General features: G+C 39.4%; 1 protein-coding gene across 3 annotated transcripts in view; it reads right to left on the bottom strand.

The window, feature by feature from the left end:
- Positions 1-9,135: 9,135 nt before the first annotated feature.
- Positions 9,136-22,299, bottom strand: part of ror2 (receptor tyrosine kinase like orphan receptor 2) — a 266,348-nt gene continuing 253,184 nt past the window's right edge. For 2 of the 3 annotated variants that reach the window (XM_033017757.1, XM_033017755.1), the window contains 3 exons: positions 16,558-16,812; positions 13,497-13,699; positions 9,136-12,168 (listed from right to left, as the gene is read on the bottom strand). In XM_033017757.1, the coding sequence (XP_032873648.1) occupies positions 10,720-12,168; positions 13,497-13,699; positions 16,558-16,812 (1,907 nt within the window). In that variant the 3' untranslated portion in view covers positions 9,136-10,719. The remainder of the gene's footprint in view (positions 12,169-13,496; positions 13,700-16,557; positions 16,813-22,299) is intronic. The other variant, XM_033017756.1, reaches the window with a different exon arrangement.

Genomic DNA, 22,299 nt, shown 5'->3' on the forward strand with positions numbered 1-22,299 from the left:
TTGTTTATGTTGGTGGGCTTCAAGCAGCCAGTGATTGAGCGGCAGGTGTTATTCAACGCTGCCAAGCCGAAAGACTGCCCAGTAATAATACATAAAATTCGGAAGTGAAAGTCCCCCGACCTCTTTTGGTTTACATAAGTGTTTTTTTGTGATTCTATATGATCTATAGTCCCAAATATAATTTGTAATATTAGAGTCTAATTTAAAAAATATATATTTTGGTATATATACCGGTATAGACTGAAGTAGGTATAGTAATTGTGGTAGGAAGATCATTTTTATTGCATTTATTCTACCTAATAATGATAAGGGAAGTGATTTCCAAAATTTAATCAGCGTATTAAGTTTATTTAATAAAGGTATGAAATTAGCGTTGAATAATGCTTTATATTTTCTAGTAATCTGAATACCCAAATATTTAAATTTTTCTGTTGCGATTTTAAAGGGGAACTTCAATAAGTGTGTAGGTTCTTGAGGTTCATGATTTCACTTTTATTCCAGTTTATTCTATATCCAGAAAAAGACCCAAATTCCTCTATTAAGTTTAATAAATTTGATATGCTCGTTTGTGACTTTGTAATATATAAAAGTATATTGTCTGCATATAATGCGATTTTATTCTTTGAGTCCCTGGTATTATAGCCCTGAATATTCGGATGAATTCTTATACTTTCAGCCAGGGGTTCAATCATAAGGGCAAATAGCAGGGGTGATAATGCACATCCCTGCCTATTACCCCTTGATAGTTGAAATTTTTGAGATAACATGTTATTAGTTAAAATTCTTGCCTTCTGTTTATTATATAATAATTTTACCCATGTTATAAAATTCTCTCCCATATTAAATTTCTGCAGTACTTTATATAAGTATTGCCACTCTACCTGATCAAATGCTTTCTCTGCATCCAAAGAAATAATTGATATATCTTCTTCCTCTACTTTATGCGAGTACATTATATTAAACAGGCGTCTCAGATTATTAAATGAGTATCTTTTGGGTATAAACCCCGTTTGATCAGGGTTTATCAATTTACTAATATATTTGCTTAATCTTCTTGCTAAAATCTTTGCTAAAATTTTCTGATCTGTATTTAAAAGTGATATAGCTCTGTATGAGCCCGGCTCTTCTAAATCTTTATCTTTTTTTGGAATAAGCGTAATAGTTGATTCTGTTAGTTGATTCTGTTAGTGTTTCAGGTAGTTTGTTTTCTTTAAAAGCATGGGAGTATAAATTAAATAAATAAGGGGTCGTTATCTCATGAAATTTTTAATAAAATTCATTATTAAAACCATCTGGTCCCGGTGTCTTACCATTTTCCAGCGATTTTATTGTTTCACCTATTTCTTTGATTGTAATTTGAGCTCCTAGTTCCTCTTGTTCCAAAAGGTCCAGTATTGGAAGATTACAGTTATCTAGAATTTTTTTTATTTTACTATATTCTATTTTAATTTTAGATGTATATAAGTTTTGGTAAAATTGAGCAAATCTATTATTAATATCTTTAGGTAGTATTAGTAAATCACCTTTCTCTGATTTACTTTTGGTTATAGTATTTTCCTTTTCTTGTTTTTTCAATTGGCGAGCTAAAAGCTTATGTGGTTTGTCACCAAACTCAAAATGTTCCTGTTTTGTAATTTGGAATAGTCTTATTACTCTTGCCGATAAAATTCGATTAAGTTTAAATTTCAGTAATATTATCTTATTGTGTTTATCTGTCGTGGAATCTTTGGCATTATCTAACTCTAACTCCCTGGTTTCTTGTTCTAACAACATTTGTTCTGTCTTATTCTTTTTATTTTGAAAACTTTGATATGAAATTATAATTCCTCTCATAAATGCCTTAAAAGTTTCCCATAATAAAGACGGCAAAGTACCTGGTGTATCATTTGTATCGAAAAAAAGTTTCATTTGTTGTTTTAAATATTGATAGCCTTGCACGTCATTTAAAATATGTGAATTAAACCTCCAAAAAATTTTTTTACCCGGCATTCCCTCAAATTTTACTGAAAATGTCAACGGAGAGTGATCTGAGATACTACTAATGTGGTATGTTGGGTTGTTTGTATATGGCATTAATTTCATATCCACTAAAAAATAATAAATTCTTGAATAAGTTTTATGTACCGAAGAGTAAAACGAGTATTCCCTTCCAACTGGATTAGCAGATCTCCATACATCTATTATATTAGTCCAGAAAATGAGATTGTTTACACCGGCAAGACACACTTTGAGGGATGTCCCGGGAGTAAGATATGGAATTTACTTTCCCGGAAAAATGAAGGTATCTTATAACGGCGTTGAACGCTCATTTGCAGATCCCGGAAAAGCTTTAAAGTATACAGAGGATATCGTTAAGAAAACATCGGGGCAAGCTGCCGACAAGGAAGAAGATTGAACTTTTTACAGAGTTTTTAACTGATTAAAATGACCAAGCTACCCAGACAATTATAAAGCTTATCTCGTTGGAATGTGTTATTCAGAGAGCTTGGTTGTATTCAACCTTGGATGAAAAGCTCAAAGTTTAACTCCTTGGCGCCTGCTTGTACGGTAGTTAACCCTTTGGTACCTGCTTGTATGATGTATGGTAGTTATAGAATGGAATATTATGTAAGAATCCTGGGTGGATATATATGGGAAAGTTTAGATTAGATTAAGATTGGATAAGTTGGAAGGGCATATATACTTATATAATCGTGTATATGTTGTGTTCTATATTTGTTTTTTTTTACTCCTTATGTCTCTTCCTGATAATTTATTTTTTTTATTTTTTCTCTCGGCTTTCACTGGCGCTGGTTTGATAAACTCATATAAGAAAAGACAAAATATGAAACGGTATGTAACTTTTTATGAGGCTTCACCAAGGGGGAGGAGCTCAATGTATAACAACATCACGGAGGTCTATACATTTTTTGCCATCATTGATGGCTATTCGTCCTTAAGGTATCTTTCCTTAGATACCTTAATAGCACTTTTTTTTTTTAAGCACAATCAACATTTTTATCTGTTTTTTTTTTTTTAAAGTAATTGTATATCACATTCTTTTTTTCTTTTTCTAAGGCACTTTACAAGAAGGAGATGCAATATAAATCTAATAACCCGGGATGACCACCCAACTCCTAAAATTCTGAGGTATTTGGTTGCACCATATGATTCAGGAATATTACCTTGATTTACAATGCAAGACGATAGACAAATAAAGAATGGAGGAATTACATTTTGTAGTTGGAATATAAGGGGTGCCAGCGAACCAATTAAGATGGGTAAAATTTTTGCCCAACTAAAATCGTTGAAAAGTGACATCATGTTTTTGCAGGAAACACACATGAAACAACAAACACAAATTAGATTAAAGGCGAATTGGATAGGCCAAACATACTACTCCTCATTTACTTCTAAATCTAGGGGTACGGCTATTCTTATTAGAAAAGGTATTCCTTTTAAATTAAAGAATACTATATCAGATAAAGAGGGAAGGTATATTATAGTTTTGGGATAAATTTATGCAACCCCACTAACTTTGATAAATATTTATGCTCCGAATTTTGATAACCCCCAATTTTTTGATAAAATTATAGACATAATATCAGAGTTTAATTACCAAAATGTGATAATAGGGGGGGACTTTAACTGTGTTTTAGATTCATATCTAGATAAATCAGCAAAACAAAGGAGGAGTAATTTAAAATCTAAGACTAGCGAACTTCTAAATACATATATAAAAAATACTAATATAAATTTGTTTTTAAACACATCGTAGATGATTATCATCTTTCCCCTCAGCTGTCTTCAGCACACTGCATGTGTGCCTGTTAGAAATCAAGTTTCTCTGAAAATGAGGAATTGCAAAATAATGTTGCCTTAAGCAATACGATTGTCTCTACCTTGAAATAATTTAATGCAGTCAATAAGCAGTCGATCAATGTAAACAATCAGCACTTGGGCATTGCACCCAAATGGGATTTCTTAGTGAAATTATACCACAATTCATTGATTAACCTGCACTTCTGGTTTTCACAGTCAACATTTCTATTAGAATAGTTGAATCCCATGAAGGTAACTCAAATGAACTTTCCAATCACCACCTGAAAAATTGGGTTAAAAAGCTGTTTGTCATGATGCTCCCTCACTGATAAAGAAATTTTGCAAACATGTCAGGCAGTCAGCAGTACATTTCCGGTGGTGGATTGTGAACAGATTCAAGATACAGCAATCAGTGAAATCTTGTGAGTGTTTGGTACAATCTGTATACTGGAGACACAGACCTATATAGGAGAGCTGAAGGAGACACAAGGCACTGCAGATGCTGGGATCTTGAACAAATGGCAAAGTCCTGGAGAAACTCAATGGTTCAGGCAGCATCTGTGGAGGGAATGGTCAAATGACAATTAGGGGTTCTTCAGTCCCCACAGATGCTGCCTGACCAGCTGAGTTCCTCCAGCACTTTGTATTTTACATATAAGAGTAAAAGGCATCTCTCATGAAAGTACTTTCCTGAATTCAGTTGAAGACAAACTCTTTACAACTTTATACCATTCAACAATATCATGATAAAATTGGTAAATGCAGCAAAATGAATGAATGGCAATTTATACAGCAAAATTGGTGAGCATGCCCCACAATGTTATTGGTTTTGGATCTAGAGTCAATGGAGGAATATTTCCAAGTCAGGCCAGTGTACGATTTGGAGGGACTCTGCAGGTGGTGGTGTTCCAGTGCAGCAACTGTCCTGTCCTCATTTGTAGTGGAAGTTTAGAGGTTTGAGTGTTCTCGGCGTAGCCTGAGTGAGCACCAACATTTTGTACATGGTGCATAATGCAGCCACTGTGTTCCAAAGATGTTAAAGATGAATATTTGGGTGGGTTGATGGCATGGTGGCGGGTGGTATCAACCTTCATGAGATTCCTTGATGCCACACTCATCCGGTAAGTGAAGAATGTTCTACTATGCAGAAGATGAATCACTCGCTGCAAGATGCACGATGCCTTTGACCTGCCTACTTCTGTAGTTACATTATTTATGTGATTGTACCAAATGAGTTTCTGATCAATGGTGACCCCCAGGGATGGTTGTATGCTTGGTGACAGTAATTAGATTAGATTAGATATAATTTATTGCCACACAGCCAGGCTGGTGGAAATTTGGGTTGTCTGTAGCGATACAATAATAAAGAACACACAACCACAATGAAACTGTAACACAAACATCCACCACAGCATTCATCACTGTGGTGGAAGGCACAACATTTGGCCAGTCCTCCTCCATTTCACCCCCGTGGTCAGGACCAGAGTCCAGAGTCAGTCCAGGATCGGCTCTTCCTCACCGGAGACCACGGCTTTAAGTTGGTGTAGGCCGCAGGCCGGCGGTCAAGATTTAAAGTCCCCGCCGCAGCCAGAAGCACCGTAGACTGCAGGGCCGGCGGTCGAAGCTCCCCTCCAGGGGTGATGGTAAGTCTATGCCGGACCCGCGGTAGAAGTCGGCCGCGGGCCGGCAGTGATGGCTTCTTCTTCCCCCGGGTCCCCAACGTGAGATCCCGGGCTGTAGACGCCGCACCAGCTGGAGCTCTGCAGACCGCGGCTTCAGGCTGCGACTTCAGGCTGCCGGCTGCCCCTGGTCAGCGAAACGGAGCGCTCCCCTCCAGCGAGGGCTCACCCGCTCCACGCCGAGAGTCCACGCTGCGCCCGCCGCTGAAGCCCCGGGCGCGTCTCCGAGAAAGGCCGCGTCGATCCTTGATGTTAGGCCACGGGGGAGGTGACCTGGAAAAACTCGCCTCTCCGTGGAGGAGGCGACCGAAGCGGTTTCCCCCTCACCCCCCACACCACCCCCCACATAAAACACACAAGAAACATTAAATACAGACTTTAAAACATACTAAAAAAATAAAAAAAGGTTGAAAAACTGACGAGCTGCATGACATGGCTGCTGCCAGAGCAGCGCCCCCTACAGAATTTTAATAACATTGAACATCAGGGATCGTGGTCAGTGGTTCTCTCTTGTAAGGTGCAGCAGGCAGTGAAGAAATCTAATGACATGTTGGCCTTCATAACAAGAGGAGTTGAATATAGGAGCAAAGAAGTCCATGTGCAGTTGTACAGGGCCCTAGTGAGACCACACCTGGAGTATTGTGTGCTGTTTTGGTCTCCAAATTTGAGGAAAGACATTCTTGCTATTGAGGGAGTGCAACGTAGGTTCACAAGGTTAATTCCTGGGATGGCGGGACTGTCATATGTTGATAAAATGGAGTGGCTGGGCTTGTATACTCTGGACTTTTTAGAAGGATGAGAGGTGTTCTGCCAGAAGAAAAGGTTGAGGTTGGCATAACACCATTTAAAAGACATTTGTACAGGTGGGAAATTGGTCAAATGCAGGAAAATGGGACTAATGCAGATGGGCATCTTGGTTGTCATGGATGAGTTTAGTTTAGAGATACAGTGCGGAAACAGGCCCTTCGGCTCACTGGGTCCGTGCCGACCAGCGATCTCCGCACATTAACACCATCCTACACACTCTAGGGAGAATTTATACCATTTATACCAAGCCAATTAACCTACAAACTTGCACATCTTTGGAACTTTTCGACAGCATATTTCCTAGCTAATATACATTTCCAGGGTAGAAGGATTATAATACCACTGTAATAATATACCTTTATTTCAGTTCATCTACTGCTGAAACCTTCATCCACGGCGCTCCTGGTAGAGTTGCTGCTTCACTGCGCTAGAGACCCAGGTTCGATCCTGACCTTGGGTGCCACTCTCTGTGGAGTTTGCACATTCTCCCTGTGACAAGGTGGGTTTCCTCCAAGTGTTCCAGTTTCCTCCCACATGCCAAAGACATGCAGGCTTGTAGTTAATTGACCTCTGTAAATTGCCCGTGGTGTGTAGGGTGTGGATGAGAAAGTGGGATAACATAGAACTAGTGTGAACAGGTGATCAATGGTTGGTGTACAATGGGCCGAAGGACCTGTTTCCATGCTGTAACTCTAAACTAAACTTCCAAGTCGCTTCTATTTCCTTTTATTCCAGCTTCCAAATTGCCTTTTATTCCTTCCTTCCTTCCAGTTCTACTCCTTGCAAAAATCTAACTCTCCCCACATATCCATTCACGCATCACTTGTGTGCTTAGTGAACGTATTGATTGCGGTTTAAACATTACATCAAAATGGAAATTCTGCGCTGTCTAATCCCACTCCAGCCCTAGAACTATTGTCAATCCCCCAATTCTAGCCTCATGTTTATCTCAAATGTACGAGTCCACCCCTTACAGTCATGTCTAGCCAGCTGACAAACCCCTATTTGCTTGAATTTACCCCCGTCCTCCAGCCCTCATCATTTAACCTCTCCGGCTCCCCTTTTCCTTGGTATTATTTGGCCTGATGACATTATTTTGACAATGAAACAAGGAAGCATCTTCGGATGTTATGTTAAAACTGCAATGTTTATGCACCTGTCCCACTTAGGAAACCTGAACGGAAACCTCTGGAGACTGCGCCCCACCCAAGGTTCCCGGAGGTTGCAGGTGGTTCCGGAGGTTGCAGGTAGTGGAAGCAGGTAGGGAGACTGACAAAAACCTCCGGGAACTGCACGGAAATCTTGGGTGGGGCGCAAAGTCTCCAGAGGTTTCCGTTCAGGTTTCCTAAGTGGGACAGGGGCATAACATTGCTATATTAAAGCTGCCTCATCAATGGAAATTGATTATTTACACTGGGAATCAGTAATGTTAAAGACATATGCTAGTTTATTCACTGTCGAACACATATCTACACATCTAATTGCATATCTAATTGCAATTGTTTATTCTAAAGCCAATGTTAGCAATGGATGCACTATTCTATTCTGTTTAAAATTGTCAGAATAAAATTGCAGATATAACATTTTAAGAGCTACAACTTTATATTACATAGATCTGGAATACTTGTAAATCCTGGAAAATATTCTAACTTAAGGAAAATAATATTAAATAAATAATTCTATAAAAACAGTCCACAGTGAAAAGTTTAAACATAAATTAGTGGTTCACATAAAACAAGATATTTTTGAAATGATCCTGTCTGCAATACTAATCCCGAACATAAGCAGATTCTAAAGATCCACTACCCGTGAATCCTTATTGAAATTCAGTCAGTGTAGTAAAATAATTTAAGCTACTTTTGGACGGTAATGAAATTGACAAAAAACTGCAGGTGCTGGAAATTTGAAATGCATGTAAAATAATGGAAATATGCAATAGTTTAGACTGCATCTGTGGAAAGAGAAATTAGGTTTACATTGGTGTAGATTCAAATACTTTTTTAAATGTGAAGAATATTTCTATATCTACTGACTAGAACCACATCTACTATATCTCAGGCAGCAAGTTCTATGTCACCACCATCTTCTGGCTTAAAATTATTTCCCTCATCTCCTCCAATTCTTCTACATTACAATCTGTGCCCCTGTTTTGTAAGGCTTCTGCAAAGGGAAAAGGGTTTCCTATTGTGTGGGATAGTGTAAGGGGGTCGCTGGTCAGCGTGGACTCGGTGGGCCGAAGAGCCTGTTTCCATGCTGTATCTCATCCCTTTGCCCACAAACAAAATACTCCAACCAAGATTTGCAAGCTCCTGTCTAATACCATCAAAAAGTTGCTTTGCCCCAGTTTAGAGTTTTAATTGGTAGATCAGCACTTTCTTATCCCGAATTATTAAAAAAATTAATAGAACTGTGTACGTTGGTCCCAAAAGGCTCGCCAACTGACATTCCAGTCACTTGTCCTGCCCAATTTCCTAAGGGTAGATCAATCTTTGCCCACACCCTTGTAGGGCCCTGTACATATTGTCTGAGACAGTACATATGCAATCCCAACACGGTAATCATCCCCTTTTTATTTCTCATCTCCACCCAGAGAGCCTCACTGGATAAGCCATCCAATTGTAATGTCATCTTGGACTACTATGTAATGTTCTCCTTAATTAGTAAAGAAACTCCCCCCTCCTCTTTTACCCCTACCGCCGTCTCACCCGATGCTCCTTTATCTTGGAACATTAAGCAGCCAGATGCTCGCTCAATTTGAATTAATGCAATCTAGTTTTGAAATGGAGTTGTCACATATCTAATGTGACTTATCATTGAAAACGCTACCTACGGTAAGAACACTCATATGCCTGGTATTTAATCACTTTATTTGAAATGCTATGCCGCTTGGTTTACAAAATATATAAACAGTGTGCTCATTACAGTAATACAAATCTCTTGATGTGCTTAGCGAGAACCTCCTTATAAACTAAACAGGATATTTAAAAGACCACACAATAAAGGGCAAATCAAATCCAATGAAATAGGTATTTACTTAGCAAGTTTACAGTTAAATTATAAAATCAAACTTTTGTTGCATTATCATGTATACGTCAAAAAATGTATCAAATATCATGAAATATAAATTACAATTAATGGCTTGATGTCTGTAAGAATGCAAGTCCATCTTCTGTACAGCACAATTCCTTTCAAAGAGTAATAAAGGAAAGATTGGATTCCATAGTATAAAGAGTTTGCAAAACATAAAAGATTGACATTTTAAGTCAAATTATAGGACTTTTAAAAGTGAATATCTATTTTTTGTATTCACAAAGAATGTTTTACTTAATGTTAAAAAGTGGAAATCTGTAATCAATTACTTGACATTATACTTGTAAAATAGATTTTGGTAGTTAAACCATCATTTATCGGTTCATACAATACAGCGAGGTGTTGTTTGCTTTGGAACATAGCTTTTTCCTTCTTAGCGTTACTATAAAGCAGAGCAGCTCTCCTCTGCCAAATGCCACAGTAGCTAGCTACATACCAGTCCTTTTTTTTATGAAATGGTAAGATATTTCAGAATCTTATTTCATTTTTATTTTCTGCCCATGTAAATGCCTTACAGTTATTTGCATGCAGCCTTTTTTACTTCAGTCAGCTGATTGTTATCAGGAGCCCGAGACATGGGTTGCGATTCACAATACTGTCAAAATATCCACATGTCTTTCCTTATCACCATTCTACTAAAATGTTCATAACAAGACAATGGAGGAACTATCATCCACATGTACAAATACATAAAACAAAAATACCTCCCCTTAGAATTGGAGATTTTTTGTTGGTAACCTTTCCCCATGTGGCATGTTTTACTTCATAAAGCATGTTTCATTGCAGTTGAAAGTCTCAGCATCTAGGATACTATTTTATAAATACAAGATATTGCTTGACAGTGTAAAGTTGCATAGCAACAGTAGAAAATCAAAACTGCCTATTCAGTCGAGATGCAAACCTTCAGAACACATCGTTCAAGTCCGCGTTATTGCCCACCACTGCTGTCTGCACATGTTAAACTGAATGCTAAATGTTAAATTAGTGAATAGAAATTGCAAGGATTGGGGCTTTCTTACTACCAATAACAACTTTGAGGGCAGCATAAAACAAATAGATAGGCCACAGATTAATTAAACCATTGTCAATAATGAACAGAAATATTCTTGTTAAAGGAAAGTTAAAAAAAAAAGATTTAACACTGCTGTTTCACATTTCTTTTTATCTTACTATTATGTTGGTAATGGGTATGGCCTAGGAAACACGAGGAACTGCAGATGCTGCAATCTTGAGCAAAACACAATGTGCCAGAGTAACTCAGTGGGTAAGGCAGCATCTGCGAAGAGAATGGATAGGTGACATTTCAGGCTGAGACCCTTCTTGCTTTGGCGACCAAAATGGTTCATGCTTCTGTGTCCATTTCTACATCAGCAATTTGTGGTGGGTCAGCATCGCCAAGTAATTCCGTTTCCGGCACCAACATTTCGTCTTCTTGGAGATTCTCGGGTGCAGGTACCTCATCTGCAACAGTGGGCTCATTAGGCTCATCCTCTGTCCCGTTTGACTGGTCTGGGATCAGAGCAATGCGCTCTGTACCGGAAGCATTCGAGGGTGCTGTTGTGACATAGCCCGTGCTTGTAGATCCACTTCCACTGTTATGGGAACCCGTTTTTGGCATCATCTGTGGGGGCAACTGTTGAGGCATCTGCATCTGGATTTGCATTGGATAGAAATTTGGCAAATATGCGCCATAGGCTGGCATTGGCTGGTAGCCATTGACTGGAATGTACAGTTGGGGCGGTGGGACCATTGGCCGCATCTGTCCTTTTACTGGTATGAACTGAGGTGGTGGAAAATGTGCTTTTTGCTTGGGTCCCACGTATCTTGCATTGCTAACGTTACTGACTGGACTTGTGCTGAGGGAGCTAGTCTGTGTGGCATTGCTGCCCCCAGAAGCAGGAGCCGAGCTGTTATAGTTGGATAGATTCTCCCATGCTCGGAGGCGTGCATGGATGTCTTTAAATCGCGGCCGTCTTGATGGAAATTCATTCCAACACTCCAGCATCAAACTGTATACCCAAGCAGGGCAATCATCAGGGCAGGTCAGCACGTGGCGGTTTCTTATCATTTCTATGACATCTTGATTGGAATACCCACAGTAGGGTTGCAGGCCATAGCCAAATATTTCCCATGCCACGACCCCGAAAGACCATATGTCGGAATCAACGGAGAATTTGCCATAGATGATAGCTTCAGGCGGCATCCAACGGATTGGCAGAAGTGAATTGCCCATCAGCTTGTAGTAATCTGCAGAATAAACCTCTCTGAAAATGCCCAAGTCGGATATCTTTACGTGGAGTTTATCACACACCAAGATATTGCGAGTAGCCAGATCCTTGTGTACAACATGATGGCTGTACAGATATTCCATGCCAGCTGCTATCTGAGTCACAATGTGCAGGAAGTCCGCGGGCTCCAGTGCAGACTTCACTGTCCTGTCGTCGTCGCTACTCCCAACGTCGGAGTGTGGCGATCGCATGACGAGGAATTCGTGAAGATCATTCTGGGAAGGGTAGCTGAAGATCATGCTCATGGGCTGTTCCTTGGTCACTATGCCCAGCAGACAGACGAGGTTTGGGTGCTGCAACCGAGATCGCATCAAAGCTTCGTGTTTGAACTCTTCCCGGAGTGACACCTCCATTTTATCCTTTATGGTTTTAATAGCTATAACTTGTGCTTGTTCACCCGGTCCCGTGCTGTACAGATGCCCCTTGTACACCTTCCCAAACCGATCCTCCCCAAGTTCCTCCATAAAGCGCACTGCAGATAGGCAAATATCTTTCAATTTCCCCTGAAAAGACAATCCAAAACAAATTGGTTATCTTAGGAAGGTGTATCCATGCACAATTATAATATTGTTTCTTCAATTTCAAAATGTATTTCATTTTAATATCAAACTGGTCAGGATTCCAATGTAAAATGGTGAAAGCAATATGATTATAATCTATAAGCACCATGCAGATTGTAAGTAGATCTTCAAAATAGAAACATAAAACATAGAAAAATAGGTGCAGGAGTAGGCCATTCGGCCCTTTGAGCCTGCACCGCCATTCAATATGATCATGGGTGATCAACTAAAATCAGTACCCCGTTCCCCTATCCCTATCAAAAATAGCTTGATCAAATAAACATTTTGGAAAAACGTTTAAGTTCCCAAAGCGCATCAGAATGTCACATTCAATTAGAGGTTCTCATGGTCCCATTTTTTTGTGAGACAGACACTACACTAAATTTCAAGGACAGAACCATTTAGTTTGCAAAGTGCACATCAAAATGGACTAACACCTTATTGATCTTAATGGGGTATTGACCAGGTAAAGAAAGAAACTTCCTGGGAATCTCCCCTGGATTGAATATTGAGATTGAGTGAATGGCATCAAATTTTCACATGGAATACAAATCACCCGTGCACAATTTCCAGTCACAGCCAGAACCCTTTTCTTTCCAAGCAGATCTGGTCTACATCATTCCAGCCTCAAAATCTGATTGTTCATCAACAAGCACTAATTCCACATGCTGGTTTCACTTGGTACACAGAAGCTAGATTATCGCAGTGGCACAGAAATCTTGAGTTTAGAAGTTCTTATTGAAATATAGTTCCATACAAATTTCGCCCCCAAGTTATTTCAAAGCTGGTTGTTTCAAGACAAGTTACTATTAAACACATATGCTGCAGCTTTTCTGCATCAGTGCATATCATAGAAAGTAATGAGACAAATAATAGGGAATGTTAGCCAGGGAATCTCCAAACTCTTCTTTGAATAGTGCAATTGGATCTTTGTGTAGGAAAGAACTGCTGATGTTGGTTTAAATCGAAGTAGACACAAAATGTTGGAGTAACTCAGTGGGATAGGCAGCACCTCCAGAGATGCTGCCTGTCCCGTTGAGTTACTCCTGCATTTTGTGTCTATCTTCTAGTTGGATCTTTGTGCTCATTTCCACAAATGAACCAAGCAAACAAGTTCTTGGTTTAACATTCCCTCCACAGAGTGAATATCTCTGATAACCACTGCATTGGAATGTCATTGTAGATTATGTATAAACCTTTGCAGGACAGAGGACATTGCCACTGAGTTATGCTGGCATGTGATAAGAAAATACTTGTGGTACAGAAGTTACCTGTTTGTGAGGACTAATGAGCGGCATCTCCACATCCTGGCTGGGAGATGCCATCAGTTGCCGCCTCTGTGGAGAAGGGGTTGATGCCTTGTGTTTGTTTCGGCACATGCAGATTAGGAAAAACAGCAAAGCAATGACCAATGGAATGGCAATGCTCGGAACAAGGATGTACAGAATCTCCATTTTGCTATTTTCACGTGGATCTGCAGAGATAAACATAAATGCATTCGTAAACTGGCTGGTTGTCCTTTTAGAACATTTCAATGTGATTGAAATAACTGTAAAACATGTATAGATTTATTTATAAACTTAGATTGTGAGGATTTTTTTTAAAGAAAATAGTTGCTGAAAACTCTGGAGGGGACTGAGGCAGCAAAAATCAAACCAGGACCACTGCAAGTGAACAATTATGATCCAATTCGCCCTAAACTACTTACCCTGTTGACTATTTTTTATGTTTATTAATTTTATAATTTTGGAAAACAAAATATAAATCATAAATATCAATTTTGTAAAAACAAAATCAGAATTTAATTTGGAAAATTACATATGTGATCAGTGTTTAAATCACCAGCTCAAGTAACAGTCCATAAAATATCAAACCGATTTGGCACATCTAAATTTAATCAAAACAGATATAATATTTCTACAAGAAACACACCTTAAAAAGGAATCTCAACATAGACTTAAAGCTAAGTGGATCGCTGAATCATATCATTCCTCCTTTTCCCATAAGTCCAGAGGAGTTGCAATACTAATTCGTAAAGGAATACCTTTTAAGAACTCTTCAACAATAGTGGATATTGATGGTAGATATATTATATTAGTTGGAGAGTTAAATGGAGAAAAAGTGATTCTTCTTAATGTTTATGGGCCTAATTTTGATAACCCCAAGTTTTTTAATAAAACATTTAATAAAATTCCTGAATTTACACAATATAAATTAATAATTGGAGGAGACTTCAATTGTACATTAGATCCATACTTAGACAGATCATCAAGGCAAAAAAAAGTAAAATCTCAATCAAGTGTATTTCTAAATTCATTTATTAATACCACTAATATTAAGGATATCTGGAGAATAGAAAACCCAACGGGACGGGAATATTCATTTTACTCACCAGTACACAAAACATACTCAAGAATAGATTATTTTTTAGTTGACTCTACCTTTATCCCATTTATTTATAATTCAAAATACCATAACATTATAATCTCAGATCACGCACCTGTAACATTCATGATTAAATTAAATGGAATGTCCGAGAAACAAGCATATTGGAGATTTAACCCACAAATTTTGAACGAAAGATCATGCCAGGAATATATTATTAAACAGATTCAAATATTTTTTGAGGTAAATGACAACCCTGACACACCTACTTCTCTTATGTGGGAAACGTTTAAAGCGTATGTTCGAGGTACATTAATTTCTGCTCAAGCATTTTATAATAAAGAGAACAGGATTAAACAACAATCAGTGTTTAAATCACCAGCTCAAGTAACAGTCCATAAAATATCAAACCGATTTCTAATCCCGTGGCAAAGTACGTTATGGTAAAAAAAAGTAAGTTGGTGTGAAAGTTCACTTAATATGAAACGCCAATAAGTTCATTTTCAGCCATTTTTCTTTACCGATTATTCAGCAATATTTCTTCAAACCCCCTAATCTATTGTTTTGGAGTAACTTTACTCCTAATTATTTTAGTTGGTGCTGTAAAATCTAACCGGTTAGCTTGCACAGAACTTTTATTAAAACGTTAAATAATTTTGGAGTTCAACAGAAATTATCTTTGGATAATTGAGTAAAGTTTAATATGACCATGAATCTATTTAAAGTATTGCTCAGTTTAACAAAAAAAAAAAAATTCTTACTTTCCTAGCTGAACATCAGTAAAATGACACAACAACTTCAAATCCTTATTGGTGACCAACATCTTCTTAAGAAAGTTTAGTTTAGTTTAGAGAGACAGCATGGAAACAGGCCCATCAGCCCACGCCGAACAGCAACCACCCATACACTAGATCTATCCAACACACTATGGACAATTTACAGAAGCCAATTAACCTACAATCCTACACGTCTTTGGAATATGGGAGGAAACCGAAGCATCCAGAGTAAACTCACGCCTTTGCAGGGATCATGTACAAAAACAATACGGACAGCACCTTATCGTCAGGATCAAACCAGGATCTATGGTGCTGTCAGGCAGTAACTCTACCACTGCGCTACTGTGCCACCCTATGATGTCCACAATTAGTGTTCAATTGGATGCAGAATACAGCTTCAAATCTACAATTTGTCTAAGAGACAATGTCTGTCTCTTGAACATAATCTAGTCTCATTGCTAATAAGAATTGCGCTACAAGAATTTAAAAGTTGGATTTAAAAACATATTTGATCGATCCAAGTTATGGAAGCGATGAACATTAAATTTAAGCATGGTCAAAAGTCTAGAATTTCAATAACATGGATGTCTCAGAAGATTACAGTGCTGGGCATAAGAGATCCTGAGGGGTCAGAGCAATGCATGGATACGAAAGCAAGGGTGACAATATCAAAATTGAAACTATGTTTAACCAGGAGCCAATAAAGGTCAAACTGCAGAATCAAAGATTAATACGTGACTTGGTTTGAATTATAGAATAGCCAGCAGGTTACAGATGGCCACGTTCATAAATGTTGGATTGAGAGGCTGCTCAGACTGCTTAGAACAGTCTGTAGGTAACAAAAGGTGAACAGTACATACTGGTTTCAGCTGTAGCTAAAATACGATAAGGTCTGACGCGTTTAAGATGCGGAAATAGATAATCAGTGATACCATCAATATATGGTCCTGCATTCACATCATGGACATCTCCTCCGAAAATGAAGGGCTAGTAAGCTAATCCACTTCACCTCTGATCAATGATAGCTTGCCTTTTATTTAATATTTTTATGCTCAAATTATTAACAGGCGATTTCATCATCATACCGTAACATGTTTGGTGTCCCATTAACATTTGTTGTCATGGTGCAGGTTATGTATCATGAAACATGAAAAAGGCTACTAATGCTTACGGCAAGCAGGGATGTCACAGAGCTCAAGACGAGCTTCACTCTGTGTGTAGCACCATGGCCCATCCATTTGTCCACCCGGATTTCGACAGTATGCATGGCCACCTCCAAGCTCCGGATATTCCAAGCTGCTGAACTGATGAGCATGAGGGTGTTGGGAATTCCACAACTGGCACTTGTATCCCGATTTGGTCATGCTGACTGTTCCTCTATAATCTGCTCCACTACCATTGTAGCAGTTGTGATCTGTGCGGCCAACTTAAACAAAGATCCACTTAGCATATTGGGCACACAAGACTTAATACATTGTATTTCAATGATCAGAAGTAATCAAGTTATTTCATCAGTTAAAGTTGGTTCTTCTGCTACACATCATCACTCAAATCACTTTTTAAAACATTTGCACTGTGCCAATATTAATTTAATCCCCTCGAGTCAATCTAGTAAAATCCACATGGCATTGTGGCTGAATTATCTCAGTGCCAAGTTTTTCAGATTGTTTGTTACATTTTACACTAATAACTCCGATAACTTATTTTTAAATAGATTAAACTATAGATGAGTTATTTGCCAGTTGAGAATGTTCACTACGTACATGAAACCTTCTCACCTCATATCCTTCTTGCTTAAGTTATTATTGATTATTTTCTGCTTATCAAAGTCAGTTCACTTGGTATTTCATTAAAAAAAACTTCACCAGTTACCTTCATTAAAGCAGTGAATGTTCCAAAGATATCACTGGAATTTATAAATATATTTGCAAATTAAGCTTACTAATATTATTTTAGATCTAATATTTAGTCACATGGCATGAAAAGGTTTCCTTTAATCCAATATAAATGAAACTAATATTGATGGCTGCATCTTACCTAATAGATGGCACTTATCTCACAGACTGAGTTTGTATTGCTGGCTCTGTGATTCTTGTCAGTGGCTAACATCCTGATTGCTGACAATATATAGCTTTAATGGGCATCTATCCATGAGTCATGGTTTAGTTAAATAGGAGAGTAAATTGTAACCATTAGGGAGGTATACTTTTGAAAACTTATGGCTCAAAAATATTTTGATTACTGCAGCCAAAACACTACTATATTTTGTACTATGTTCGACACAATATAAATTCCAGTGTCCAAGTCCCACTTTCACTAATATTATAATCACAAGTGCACAGGTTTACAAGTTATAGGAGTAGAATTAGGACATTCGGCCCATTGAGTCTACTCCGCCATTTAGTCATGGCTGATCTCTGCCTCCTAATCCCATTTTCCTGCCTTCTACCCATGACACCCGTTCTAATAAAGAATTTGTCTATCTCTGCCTTTAAAATATCCACTGACTTGGTATCCACAACCCCCTGTGGCAATGAATTCCACAGATTAACTACCTTCGGACTAAATAAGTTCCCTCTCACCTTTCTAAAAGAGCGCCCTTTAATTCTGAGACTATGACATCTGGTCCTAGACTCTCCCACCAGTGGAAAATCCTTTCCACGTCCACTCTCTCTATACCTTTCATTATTCTGTAAGTTTCAATGTGGTCCCTCCTCAACCTTCTAAACTCCAGCAAGTACAGGCCCAGTGCTGTCAAACACTCATCATATGCTAACCCAGTCATTCCTGGAATCATTCTTGTAAACCTCCTCTGGACCCTCTCCAGAGCCAGCACATCCATCCTCAGATATGGGACCTAAAGTTGCTCTCAGTACTCCAAATGCGGCCTGACCTGCACCTTATAGAGCCTCAGCATTACATTTCTGTTTTTGTGTTCCAGTTCTCTTGAAAAAAATGCTAGCATTGAATTTGCCTTCCTTACTACCTATTCGACTTGCAAATTAACTTTTTAGGAGCCCTGCACCAGCACTCCCAAGTCCCTTTGCACCTCCGATTTCTGGATTCTCTCTCCAATTAGAAAATAATTGATCCTGCAACATGGTCAATAAAAGGAAGACTTCTCCCAACAATATTTGACTACTTTTACAATTCACAATTATGATATGGAGAGCATTTCATTTCTGTTAAGTGAAATCAGTAATATTCAATCTTCAATTTTGAAGCAATATTGATGTCACCACTCAAATACCTATTTCAATGTTCATAGCAGTAATCACATCTGCATTAAAACAAAATCAGGCTGTCATAGACTATCAGGCCGTCTGAAGAAAGGTTACACCGGAAATGTCACCTATCCCCTTTCTCCAGAGATGCTGCCTGACCTGCTGAGTTACTCCAGCACTTTGTGTCTATCAGGCTGTCATAATTTCCTGTCGGATCTGATCATTTTAAACCTCATTTCAACTCCGTGTCGTGTTGATTGCCAATTTGCAAATGCGTTTTGCCTGGTTAAAACCTTCGTAATCTTATAAACAACAATGTTTTTTTCAGATTAATGTTCCAGGAGCAGAATAAGGCCATGCAGCCCATCAAGTCCTCTCCACCATTCACAAATAAATGAACAGCAAATTCTCAGCTTTCCTATGAAATACGACGTAATTTTAGGCTATCATAAAAGCTCACGTTCTCAAAGTTAAAATCCGCGGTATGTATTAAACTCCAAGCACGAAAATTATGTAACTCAGAAAAAATACTTTTATACTTGGATTTGATCTACCATTTGGTATATAAACTGCAAATACAATATTTAATTAATGTTTTATAAATTAACTGTAAAGTATACAGAGAATTATCATTTCTCAAGAACATCAAACTAGTTTGCTTATATCTCTGTTGTGTGTCCAGCGTTAGCCTAGACTTTGAATAATTCACCTTCAAATTCAAATCCTAAATACAGCTAATTGTGTAGTTTACGCATACTGGAAAGAATCGCTAGATTCCCCTCCCAAGTCTGTTATCTGAAAAGCAATAACAAACTTTAAAACATTGTATTTACAAATAAACTCATTTAGCTGGCTATTAAAAGTGCAAGTAATTCTTATTCATTCATTCATGTGAGAAGGGAGTTTCTGATTTAAAAATAAATCTACATGGATATGACCCTGAGGAACTTCACTCCTATGAAACAAGTCAAAACACAAACAGAGATATTTCAATCTTGTTGTACACACCCATTTCGATTTAATATATTTAATTTATCTCTACTAAAATTATTTGGGTGTTACTTTTTTGAAGGATGTGCTTTTTTAGTTCCATGACCTAAAATCTGCTAAAATGCAAAGTAGAATACAATTCAACGAATGCACTAATATATTTTATATTAGCATACTAGGTACATTGACTTATCTCCAGTTAAAACTGGTGAGCATGTAAGCACCAAAGCCTAGAGCTCAAACAGGAAGTTATTTTCAGATTAATGTCTCGGAAAGGAAATAAGTTCATGTTCTAGGAGCAGAATAAGGCCATGCAGCCCCCATCAGGTCTACTACGCAATTCAAACATGGATGATTTATCTCTCAACCCCATTTTCCTGCCTTCGCCCCATTACCCTCTACACCGTTTAAATCAGAAATCTGTCAATCTCCATCTTAAAAATATCCATTAACCGGCTCCACAACCTTCTGACAATTAATTCCACAGATTCACCACTCTCTGACTAAATACATTTCTTCTCATCTCCTTTCTAAAGGTATATCCTTTCATTCTGAGCCTATTGCCTCTGGTCATAGACTCTCCCACTAGTGGAAACATCCTCTCCATATTCACTCTATCCAGGTCTTCCACTATTAGGTAAGTTTTCATAAGCTTTACCCCCTCATCAGGGCTGCCAACTCTCACGCTTTGAGCGTGAGACTCACTAATTTCAGTAAATTCTCACGCCCTCACGCTGAAGACAGAATTAGCACGCTGTCTTCAGTCCCTGCACAGCAAGGATCCTATAGCGGAGCTATACGATCTTTGCTGCACCGTTTGTCTCTTTGCGCCATGACAGTAATCTGCATGGTCTGGGGAAGCGCGTCGGTTGACGGCTGTGAGTAACGTCGCGTCTCTTCTCTCCTGGTCGAATGTGCAGCCTCTGTGCACCGGCTGTGAGCGCTGCGCTGCCGGCCGCTGCTGCTGCCTCGCTCCCTTCAAATCACACGGCAGCGCCAGCGCCGCCAATCCACGCTACACCGTGCCCGCCAGACAGGGAGCCGGGGAGAGAGAGGGAGGGGGGAAAGAGAGAGCGAGAGAGAGAGGGAAAGAAAAAAAGTGAGGGATGGAGGCAAAGAGAGACAAGGGGAGGGAATGTAGAAAGAGGATGAAGGAAGGAAAGGAGAAAGGGAAGAAAGAGGGAGGGTGAGGAAAGAGGGTGGGAGGGGGAGAAAGGGGGATGGGGGCAGGAGGGAGGAAGGGGAGGATGGAGGAAGGGAGGGGGGAGGAAAGGTGTGTGTATGTGTGCCTTTCTGTGTGTGTCTCCTTGTGTGTGTGTCTCCCTATGTGTGTGTGTGTGACTGTGTGTCTCCCTGTGTGTGTGTCTCCCTGTGTGTGTGTGTGTCTCCCTGTGTGTGTCTCCCTGTGTGTGTCTCCCTGTGTGTGTCTCCCTGTGTGTGTGTGTCTCCCTGTGTGTGTCTCCCTGTGTGTGTGTGTGTCTTCCCGTGTGTCTGTCTGTCTGTCTCCCTGTGTGTGTGTATCTGTCTCCCTGTGTGTGTGTGTGTGTGTGTGTGTGTGTGTGTGTGTGTGTGTGTGTGTGTGTGTGTGTGTGTCTTCCTTTGTGTATGTGTCTCCCTGTGTGTCTGTTGTCACGTCCTGGCCTTAGACAGGGCTGCCAACTCTCACGCTTTGAGCATGAGAGTCACGCATTTCAGCCAATTCTCATGCTGATGACAGAATTCTCACGCTCTTCAGTCACTGCACAGATTGTCTCTTTTGTGCCACATCAGAGTGATCTGTGCAGTCTGTGGAAGAGCGTCAGTTGATGGCTGTGAGTGACGTCGCAGGAGTAAACGGGTCCTTTTCAGAATGGCAGGCAGTGACTAGTGGGGTACCGCAAGGCTCAGTGCTGGGACCCCAGCTATTTACAATATATATTAATGATTTGGACGAGGGAATTGAATGCAACATCTCCAAGTTTGCGGATGACACGAAGCTGGGGGCAGTGTTAGCTGTGAGGAGGATGCTAGGAGGCTGCAAGGTGACTTGGATAGGCTGGGTGAGTGGGCAAATGCATGGCAGATGCAGTATAATGTGGATAAATGTGAGGTTATCCACTTTGGTGGCAAAAACAGGAAAGTAGACTATTATCTAAATGGTGGCCGATTAGGAAAAGGGGAGATGCAACGAGACCTGGGTGTCATGGTACACCAGTCATTGGGGAGCAGTGTTAGCTGTGAGGAGGATGCTAGGAGGCTGCAAGGTGACTTGGATAGGCTGGATGAGTGGGCAAATGCATGGCAGATGCAGTATAATATGGATAAATGTGAGGTTATCCACTTTGGTGGCAAAAACAGGAAAGTAGACTATTATCTGAATGGTGGCCAATTAGGAAAGGGGGAGATGCAACGAGACCTGGGTGTCATGGTACACCAGTCATTATAAGTAGGCATGCAGGTGCAGCAGGCAGTGAAGAAGGCGAATGGTATGTTAGCATTCATAGCAAAAGGATTTGAGTATAGGAGCAGGGAGGTTCTACTGCAGTTGTACAGGGTCTTGGTGAGACCACACCTGGAGTATTGCGTACAGTTTTGGTCTCCTAATCTGAGGAAAGACATTCTTGCCATAGAGGTAGTACAGAGAAGGTTCACCAGACTGATTCCTGGGATGTCAGGACTTTCATATGAAGAAAGACTGGATAGACTCGGTTTGTACTCGC

Source organism: Amblyraja radiata, chromosome 3, assembly GCF_010909765.2.
Source record: "Amblyraja radiata isolate CabotCenter1 chromosome 3, sAmbRad1.1.pri, whole genome shotgun sequence".
Classification (NCBI taxonomy): domain Eukaryota; kingdom Metazoa; phylum Chordata; class Chondrichthyes; order Rajiformes; family Rajidae; genus Amblyraja; species Amblyraja radiata.